This window comes from Camelina sativa, chromosome 1, assembly GCF_000633955.1.
Source record: "Camelina sativa cultivar DH55 chromosome 1, Cs, whole genome shotgun sequence".
In the NCBI taxonomy this organism is placed as follows: domain Eukaryota; kingdom Viridiplantae; phylum Streptophyta; class Magnoliopsida; order Brassicales; family Brassicaceae; genus Camelina; species Camelina sativa.
In genome coordinates this window covers 12,823,693-12,833,859 of record NC_025685.1, presented here as the reverse complement: position 1 = coordinate 12,833,859, position 10,167 = coordinate 12,823,693, and the positions used below count along the sequence as shown (strand labels likewise).

The 10,167-nt window shown below is 35.7% G+C and overlaps 1 protein-coding gene and 1 pseudogene across 2 annotated transcripts; both read right to left on the bottom strand.

Annotated features, from left to right (window-relative positions):
* On the bottom strand, positions 345–1,677 carry LOC104707390 (annotated as a pseudogene).
* On the bottom strand, positions 2,834–10,161 carry LOC104789285 (hyphally regulated cell wall protein 3). 2 transcript variants are annotated; one of them, XR_002032781.1, is made up of 14 exons: positions 9,998–10,161; positions 9,242–9,746; positions 8,577–9,139; positions 8,170–8,289; positions 7,785–7,850; positions 7,426–7,536; positions 7,143–7,219; positions 6,827–6,894; positions 6,627–6,740; positions 6,306–6,490; positions 6,087–6,155; positions 5,682–5,843; positions 5,287–5,595; positions 2,834–3,961 (listed from the first exon to the last, which is right to left on the bottom strand). XR_002032781.1 is itself a non-coding variant. In XM_010515011.1 (13 exons), exons 1-13 carry the CDS (start codon positions 10,049–10,051, stop codon positions 5,515–5,517), a joined length of 2,175 nt encoding a protein of 724 aa, XP_010513313.1. In that variant the 5' UTR covers positions 10,052–10,161; the 3' UTR covers positions 5,169–5,514. The 2 variants fall into 2 exon arrangements, 1 of the variants encoding a protein (XP_010513313.1); XM_010515011.1 differs by lacking the exon at positions 2,834–3,961 and having other exon boundaries at positions 5,169–5,595.

The window sequence follows — 10,167 nt, the reverse complement described above, 5'->3', positions numbered from 1 at the left end:
ACTTTTACTACAGTTTGTTTCTTTTAAAGACTTGATAATTTCTATTGAGTATATTTATTTCAAAAAAATTAAAATGTATATTTATATAATTGCTATAATATGAATAAATTAAATACAAGTTATTCAAAATAACATTCCATATTACTATTTTACTAACAAAATGGTTTTAAAAAGGTTCTTGCTCGCACTCTTGTGCGGGTAACTCTCCTAGTATATATAGAAAATAATTAAACATCCTCATTTCACTAAATCCTTAATGGTTAGCTTATTTTATGCTACAAAAAAACCTATGAATGACTGTTTCAATTGACTAGAAAGGTTCACGTACTTACATAATAGTGCAAATGTTTGTCTTAGATGATGCAAGAAAAATTGTATTACTAATACACTCAAAACATAGCTACACACTAAGTAGGTGGAGGACGAGGGAGCCGGTGCAACCAACGAGGGAGAACATACTGTGAAAAGATGAGATTGTTAGAACCAACGTAATTAGACCATGGGAACAAGTAACCAAAGATGTCCTCCATAAACTCGCTACATCTGTTAAAATTCAAGATGCAACCATCCATACACTTGCTATCGTCTTCGTTTTCCTTGTGAAGACTCAACGCTAGTGTCCTCAAGTTAAACAAGACCATACCTTTCTTGTTCCTGCTCCACAAGTAGATGATCTCAGAGTTCAAAGGATGCATCACCACCGGGAAATAATCGATACCTAACAAGTCGATCGTTGAAACCAAGCTGACTTTCCATAAGAGCTGCCACGCCTCCTCAGGGCCATCAGTGTACTTGACCAGCCTCCAAACCCGTAACGTGCGGTTTTCATTTTCATGAAACTCGTTGAAATACACAATCGACCCATCCGAGGTTGTAAAGCTTCTCCTAAAACGCCGTATCTCATCATCTTTTCCTCTATCAGGGAAAGATATGATATGACACCCATCATCAACGTTACCTTCATAGAAATCATAGGCCATTAAAAAAACGGTTATATTTGAAAACCAGTGAAGCATCCCATTCAAAGCAATCGACTTGCGGTGACTATATCTAAACCACCAATGACACCTAGGACAATTCATTTCGATTTTCCCACTTCCCTGTATCAGATGAGTAGATCGCAAAACCGAATTTAGTACCACCGTGAGTCATCAACAACACAACCTTGTAACTCACAACGATACCACTCTGCATCTTGGTAACCAATCCAGTGTCGCTGAAATGCTCACGCAGCTGTAATCTCTCAAGATCTTCCAAAGAGAGGAAAGGAGGGAAAGGGACTCGAAACCACTCTTGAAACATAGGGTTTCCAACGTAATACATAGGAGTTCCATCGGTAGCTTCTACGTAAAGCAAGACCAATCCATCGGTGCAAGCCAAGACTAGTAGCTTCTTGATTGCTGTCTCGACAAAGAAACTCATGAAAGATCCCGGAGAACGAGCAAGTCCCCATGTTTTGCATCCATGATGACCCATGATTTCAAGTGTCAGTTTGTAAGGTTGCGTCTGAATGATGGACCACGAGATTGAAGAAGATGAGTTGCGAGAGATGAATTGATCTCTGAAGAAGTCCGAATCGATCAAATCTTTCCATTCTTTGCACACTGATCTGAATCTTGCAATGCTTTTCAACGGAAGTCGCACCAAGACAACAAACGCCACTTCAGGAATATTCATTTCTGCAAACAGACAACATATAACTAATAAATCATATAAAACCAAACACGAAAGTGCTTTTTGTATAATAAAAATCGAAACACGTTGAGATTTATGGCTTCATGTGTATAACAATTAACATAATTAAACGAATAAACCACCAAAACTGCAAATAAATACATGAAAAAAAAAAGATAATACAATATACGATATATACTATTTCCTGCGGAGTAGAGAGATCTATATCCAAATATATATATATATATATATATATATATATATATATATATATATTGAATGCTCGTGATAGTGAGAAGAGATTGATAGATCTATATCCAAATATTGAATGCTCGATATAATGGTAACGAAAAAAAAAATTGGAGTCATACCTGATTTCGTTGGGAAAGAGAGAAAACAAAAAGTACAAAAGAGGGTGTTATACTGGGCGGCAGCAGAAAACAAAATAGATTATATTATTGATATTGTGGGGTTTAAAGAAATTAGGTTATAATTATTTATAGAACCGTAACTCGGAATTCATTAGGTCAAAAAAAAAGACTGTAATAGCTGGAAACTAATTTTATGAAGATATATTTCTATATGAAATATCATATAGATATTTTAAAGAAAGAAATATATGTTTGTTTGACTACAAAGAGTCAAAGAGATACTATTAAAAGCTTTTAAAAAATTGTTTGACTATTAAAAGTTAACTTTTCATGAGTAAGCTTTTTTATTTTTGATAAACAAATTTATTTTGTTCTTAGAGTCAATGGCTTTTCATATAATTTTGTCAAAATTAATGTTAATTCTATACATGTTATTAATAAAAATATCATACAATATAAACATTTCTAATTTTATAAATATCTAAATCACATCATACATATACTGTAATAGTTTAATATCAGTTCTTCAATACAAAAAGAGTAGATCTTAAACCATATAGGATTTTGTTTTGGTAAATTATATTTATCTCAAAGGGCTTGAGCATGATAAATTGTATATTACTATTACAAGAATATGACTAGTACTTGGTTACATCACAGAACAGTAAAACATTCACATTTGAAATTTGATTAGAACTTAGAAAACAGAATACACAAATCAAGAAGACGGTGCAGCCAACGAGAGAGAACAAACTGTGAAGCAAGGAGATGGTTAGAACCACCTTGAAACGATGGGAGAAAGTAATTAGAAACGTTCTCCATATACTCGCTGCAACTGTTAAAACTCAAGACGCAACCATCCATACACTTATGAGCGTCTTCAGTTTCCTTGTGAAGACTAAACACTTTAATCCTCAAGTTAAGCAACACCATACCTTTCTTGTTTCTGCTCCACAAGTATATGATCTCACAGTTTAAAGGATGCATCACCACCAGGAAATAACCGATACCTAGCTCGGTCAAAGACACCAACTTGACTTCCCAAAAGAGCTGTCACGCCTTAGGACCAATTTCAGTGTAGTTGACCAGCCTCCAACTCCGTAATGTGCGGATTCCATTACTATGCATAGACCCTTCCGAGGTCGTGATGGTTCTCCGAAAACGCGGTAACTCATAATATTTTCCACTGTCAGGGAAATATATGATGTGACACGCATCTTCATGACATTCACAGAATTTGTAAGCTACGAAAGAACCGGTGAGGTTGGAAAGCCAATGAAGAATCCCATTCAATGCAATGGACCAAACCAGAAGGCAGAATGAAGACAAGTCACCCCATTTTTAACTTCCCACATCCCTGTATGTATCAGATGAGTAAATCGCAAAATCGACTTTAGCATCATCCTGAGCGATCAACCACACAACCTTGTAGCTCACGACAGTACCACCTTGCATCTTTGTAACCAATACACTGTAGCTGAAACGCACGTTGTTCCGTAATCCCTCAACATATTGCGGAGTGTAGTTATGTTCACAAAGAGGTATTCGAAACCATTCTTGAAATAAAGGATTACCAACGTAATACATAAATAGGAGTTCCATCGCTAGCTTGTACGTAAAGCAAGACCAAGCAAGACTAGTAGTTTCCTGATTGTGGCTTTGGCAAAAAAACTCACTAATGATCCAGGAGAAGAAGCAAGTTCCCATGTTTTGCATGCATGATGACCAACGATTTCAAGTGTCAGTTTGGATGATTGGCCATGAGACTGAGGAAGAGTTGCGTGAGATGAATTGATCTCGGAAGAAGTCCGAATCGATCAGACGTTTCCATTCTTTCCGCACTGATCTGCATCTTGCGATGCTTTTCAATGGAAGTCGCAGCAATACTTCAAATGTCACTTCTGGAATATTCATTTCTGCAAGCAAAAAAACATCAAACACATAAGACATTAACCAATAAAATGCAAATCTTACAATATTTAAATTAGCAACAATAATTTACAAAATATTTTTGCTTTTTAAAAAAAAACAAACAAGAACAAATTTATATATTTATTTTATGTACTAAAAAAATACAAGTTTTTGATATAAGAATCGAAGCACTTAAAATAATAGGGATTCATGACTTCATGTACCAGACAAAAAATATATATATATATAATATTAATCGAATCTACATAAATTTATATCGACAATATAATATACAATATATTTTATATTGAAAAAAAATTGATTGCTTGTTTAGTAAATTTATTAAGAAGAGTTTAATTCGAGTTTCATGTGATTCTCTTACCTATGGTATATAGCAAGGAAAAAAATGTCGGAGACTCGGACTAGTCTTACCTCACCTGATTTCGTAAATAAAAAGAGTAAAGAAAACAAGACAAAAGAAGGTTTTACGGGAGAAGGAGCAAGTGGGCTACTATACAGAAGTACTCACCTCTGTTACCTCACCATAAAAATAAAAATAAAAGTGTTACGGTGGACGGCGGGACGAATAAATTATGTTATGTTGTCGAGACTATGAGGTTGAATCAAAGATTGCACGTATTTATTGAAGAACAAAATGGAAAACAATAGGCCATGACCACTTTTAATGTACACCTTATGGTAACAACTTTTAATGTACATCATTTTTGTATTGACCACTTGTTCAATTCTGATTGGTCACTAAAGACAAAAGTATGATCCATCATGACCTCTAATCGTTTTAATGTCTTAGATTAGGTTATCATTACCAATCAAAAAACATCCATCAAATATAGATAATGTTGTTCAATGAGAAACCTAGGAGTTATTATGAAATGTGTGATATAAATACCATCTTTTACTATATGACCCATATTTCTCTTTCTCTTGTTGGTGGGTGGCTCCTATACTATATAAAAGTTTTTTTTTATTTTTTTCTAACTCTTGGGTATCAGTCAATTTATAAGTGAGTAATCGTCTAAATGAACTCCTGACTATTTCCGAGTGAAACAAAAGTTTTTGCAACAATATAACCGATGGTAAACACTTCTGTTTCATATATTTTTATATGAATACCTATTTTGCGCATGGGGAATTATCAAAACTCAAAAGCACATTTAGTTTAATCAAGTCTTCCAATTATACGAGGTAATATCCAAAACCATCCAAATTGTTTTTTTTTTTGTTGGTAAATTATATTTTGGCTAGGAACACTTTAACTTGGCTATATAATCAACAATTACAAAATTCAGTCCAAAACAGTAAAACTCACGCATATAACATCTCTCTCGCTCTGTTTGAGCTTCCGTGTCTCTATCCATTTGGAACTCTTCAAGGTGTCTCTCACTATACCACTTTTGCTCAATCCAATGAAATCCAAAATTTAGGATCAAAAGAACCAAAATGAACTTCTTCCAAAACTAAAGGAGAAGAAGCAATCCATGGCTGTGCCCGGGATATACAGAATGGCAACAAGGGTCACGACTGAGCGAGCCACGCATTAGAGAAGCTTGCTTGTCCTTCTTTTCGACGGTCCTCCTGGGAACATCTTCATAATCCATCCTAAAACCCTTTCGACCACCTTAAGAGAGAGATGTCATTAGTCTGTAGTCTTTCTCAGATTGAAGTTTAAAACTCTGAACACACAGAGATAGAGATAGAGAGTACCTCATCGCCTTCATCTGCAATCGGTGTTCTCTCTTGAACAACATGAGAATCCGGCTGCTGCTTTTCAGGTGAAACATTGTCTATGGCCATCTTCTGTGCTGTTAGAAGCTCTAACCTTTTGGTCTGTGCTTCAAGTTTTCTGGATAACTCTTTGTTCAGCTCCTATGGTTAAGAAACATGAGAAATATTATTAATGACTTGGGGATCCAGGATAACACACACAAACAATAGAATGCAACTTACAAAAGACCCAGAGAAAATAAGGACTAAGAAGCATAAGAAGAAGAAATCTATACCATATAGAAAGCCTAGTCAGAGAACTTATGTAAGATGTTACGGTGACAGAAACTCTTACTGAAGTCAAAGAAGACATGTTTTTAGCCCCATGAATTAATGTTAATGTACCTGCACCTGCGCACTTCGAGATAACTCAGATGACAGTGCTTGCACGAGTTCTTCCTTCTCAATTGCCAACTGCAACAGTAGAAACAAAATGATCATCACGTGATTATCTAGATTTGAGAAAATGATAGCACCTTCAGAATAAAAGTATTTATTCTCACAGCTAAAGAAAACTTTTAAAATAAAGAAGAAAACAACAAATAAATAATCCATAAAAACTACCTCAGCAACCAGCGTATTAATGTTATGAATCACTCTCATCTGATCAGCTGGGACGCTCAATGAAAAACCTTCAAGAGTTAATTGTCCAGTTTCAGGAACGATAGCTGTATTAGATGAATTACTTTCAAGCAGAGAAGTGGAATCTGTTTCCTGGTTGAAACTCTCTGGCGTAGTATCTGAGATTGCTGCAGCAAGAAACCAAAGAGTCATGGGACTGGTGAGAAGTCAATGATTAAACTTGAACCCGAAGATGCAAATATATGAGTTAAGACTTCCAAAAATACGCTTCAAATTTCTTAAATAGTGTGCAAAGACCACTACCTAGACCTTCTGTAGAGGTTGACGCGTTTTTTCGGCTAGTTGAGCTTTTACTCAGATCAGTGGATTTTCCACCACTAGAAGCTTTCTGTACCATAGTCTGTAGGACCTTCTTCTCTGAAACAGTAGATGCAGAATATAAGATATATACAGAATTGTTCAATCACATTACTTTTTAGAGGAATAGATTTCAATGTGAATACCTTCTTGAAGAGCTTTAATAGTAGATTGTAAATCTTGACGATCTTTCTCTAGGCTCTGTAATTTTTTCCTATAAAAGTTGACAAGTAATTATAGGTAAGATAAAACAGATTTAATAGTAGATTGTAAATCTTGACGATCTTTCTCTAGGCTCTGTAATTTTTTCCTATAAAAGTTGACAAGTAATTATAGGTAAGATAAAACAGATCCCAGAAAGCCATCAAAGTTACAGACTGAATCCTTGGTTCTTTTTGGATTAAACATCATGTAAAAAGAAGATACGGACAGGTATATATAACAATACAGTAAAGAGCATACTTGTAAGATAACATTTCTGCTTGTGCATTCTCCAGTTCCCTTTCCAGCTTTAACTCATTAGATCTGAGTCTGAGAGCCTAATATATTTGTTCCAAGAAAATTTAAGCTAAACAGATGTATATAAGCATCTGAAGGTAGAGGAAACAGATATCTTACAGCTGAAATATCCAAAAACTAAACTAAACATGTCCTTTCACACATTTGCAGCTAAATGAGCCAAAAATGTTAATTTTTTTCTAAAAATATAATGTGATTGTATGAAATAACATCCAAAGCCAAATACCTTATCTTCCAAACTGATGACTTCAGAAGCCAGTATTTGGGAACGCTCATCAGCAGCATTACATTCTAGCTGTGCATTTGCATACTCAATCCTGACAGACTCAAGTTCCCCCTGGACAGAATTAGTGTTAAATCAAGTAACAGATTTTAAGAAATCTAGACAATAGCTCCAGTGGATGAATGAACATGGCATACAAATACTCATTCATAATCATACTCAAAATTTTGAGAGTCGTCAGTAAATATCAACCAATTTGATAGCATACGAATGTAGCAAAATGCAACATCATGCTTTACTAAAGTATACTGTTCGAGCATCTACAACTGGAATTTGAGAGTTCAGATGTAGTTAATACGTACCATTTGGGCTTGGATCTGTTCATATAGCCTCTCCATGTCATCTTTTAGTTGGTTGACAAGACCTCTCTGTGTGAGATAAAAGCGAGAACAAGTATTACATAAAACATTGGGAGGATCTGGGACTAATATAACGGTCAGTAAATCATGTCTTATAGCAAACAATATATAACATCATGCACTCTCAAGAGTAGATCAACCCAGTAAATGTCATCAAGAGCATAACGCTTTAACAAGAAACTCAAACCACATCCGTTTACATCATGAATAAGGACCCCAAAACCACATGACAGTATACTCTGGCTAACAATTAAGCATGATAAATGGTCAAAATTCCTTTCTAGTATAGGGGCAATATCCAACTAGGATGCCACAAGGTTGCATGTACCTGCTGGTTATAAGTGTCTGTCATCGAAGAATTTTCTGATGCTAAGGATTCTGCCAGCGCACGTGAAGCATCAAGATCCCTTTGCAGTGAAAATTTTTCTTGTGTTAAATCCTCAATATGCTACAAATGAAAAATCGAAACCGCGGCTCAGAAAATTCACAGGACAAGAGGATGTACGAAACAGTGAAAGCTAACATCTTTATAATCAAGGACCAATGCAAGACAAAGTAGGAAGATTATTATCCACCAGAAAGAGGCATCAACTCAAAATCTTTGACAATTTGGTTGTCTTCATATAACATCAGATCAATTCCCCACCGAATTTTTCTATATGAGAAGACCATACTAAGTAGCATATTGACAATACATTGACAAATAATATATGGTGCAAGAAATAAGTATCCTACCTGTTCCAGAGCAGTAAAATCATCATTTTGTTTTGGCATGGAGAAATCAGTAAAACCTGGCATTACTCCATTGGCAGCAGGATACAAAGAACTCCGGAATTTTTCAAATGGATTAGGAGAATCATATGCTCCGCTTGTCAAAGATGGTCCATTACTGTCTCTTTTCCCTGACATATATTGGAGCGAAGATGGCCCAAAACCATCAGTGCCAGTTAGTTGGGAAGCACTGGATGTAACCAAATCTGCTTCAATCTCAGGGTGTTGATATTGAGTTTGAGTCTCTCGAGCTCTTGAAATATTGAGGGAATCAAGGAAAGACGGACGAGATCTCTTCACAGTTGCTTCACTTTTAGCTGAGTTAAATGGTGAAGAGCTTGTGATATTTACACTGTAATCTGAAGATTCAGAAGGTCGAGATGATGTGTCTGGAGAACTAAACAAATAACTGCTAGACAAAGTAGGCTTCTGCACAATGCTACCTCCTCCTAGTTCACCACTTCTCTGTTGGTTTTTGGAAACTTCGTGAAAAGACCCTGCCATCCTGGTAGTAGGTTGTAATGAGTCTAGCAACCAAAAAAAAAGAAAATATTAATTAGGGTTGTTCCCTTCAAAGGAACTGAAAAGAAAAGACACTACTTCATCAATCTCATATGATAGGCATGTACCTTTTCTTGGTGAGATTAATCCACCGCCATGAATGAAACCATCCATTTGCATCGAGGTTGATAGCAGAGAGCTTCCAGAAAAGGGAGATGTGCCTTTAACAACACCATCACTTTCTCTTAGAGTAGAAGCACGATCAAAACTTCCACTCGATTGCATGTCTATATTGCTATAAGGTACAACGTCAGGCCTATTATTCACTGTTAAGTCCTGTGTGGAACCAATCAACTCTAAGCTATTAGAAAAATCAAGTTTTCCCACTGATTCCTCCTGACCATCATCTTTTTTACTTCCATCATTCGGTGTTGCTATATTCGAAAATGATAAATTATGTACATGGGTTTCAATAGAGGAAACTTGATTGAGAGGTCCATTAGGCAGAGATGCAAGAGGAAGAGGTCCATCTGAATCTGAAACACTTTGCTGGCTATTATCAACAGGCTGCTGTGTGGTAATAGTACTTTGTGATGCCTTTTTAGCTGCTTTTTGTTTCCGAAACTGCTCAAGCTGCAATCCATAACAACAACAACACGCAAATTTAGGCATTCATCTCAAAAACAAAATAAAAAATCTCAATTTTGGATTGCATGCGTTGATACATCAATCTCAATTCCAACGGATTATATAATGAAACGGAGACTAATGATCAGATAAACCCAGAAGAAAAAAAAAATCAATTGGGACTCAGTACCGACAAATTTTTAGGGGCAAATCCAAAGTAACGATAAAATCAAACAATGAAGATGATGATCTCTGACCTTACGGCGTCCAGCTTCAGCGACCACTTGCCTACGAGAACTAGCTGATGCCATTGGAGAAATCTCGCAGTTTTCCCCTCCAAATGCTTTCAAATCAATGTTTTTTTAATCACCATTGATTGAATCCATTCATTCCCAATTTAAAAAAAAAAAAAAAAAAAAAAAAAAAA

Bases quoted from the DNA above. Each gene is read 5' to 3' on its own strand.
- LOC104789285 (XM_010515011.1), bottom strand. From the start codon at position 10,051: ATGGCATCAGCTAGTTCTCGTAGGCAAGTGGTCGCTGAAGCTGGACGC. The intron at 6,741-6,826 runs GTATTCACATTG...CTACTGTTTCAG, and splicing joins TATTAAAGCTCTTCAAGAAG to AGAAGAAGGTCCTACAGACT. The intron at 6,156-6,305 runs GTAGTTTTTATG...CTACTGTTGCAG, and splicing joins TTAATACGCTGGTTGCTGAG to TTGGCAATTGAGAAGGAAGA.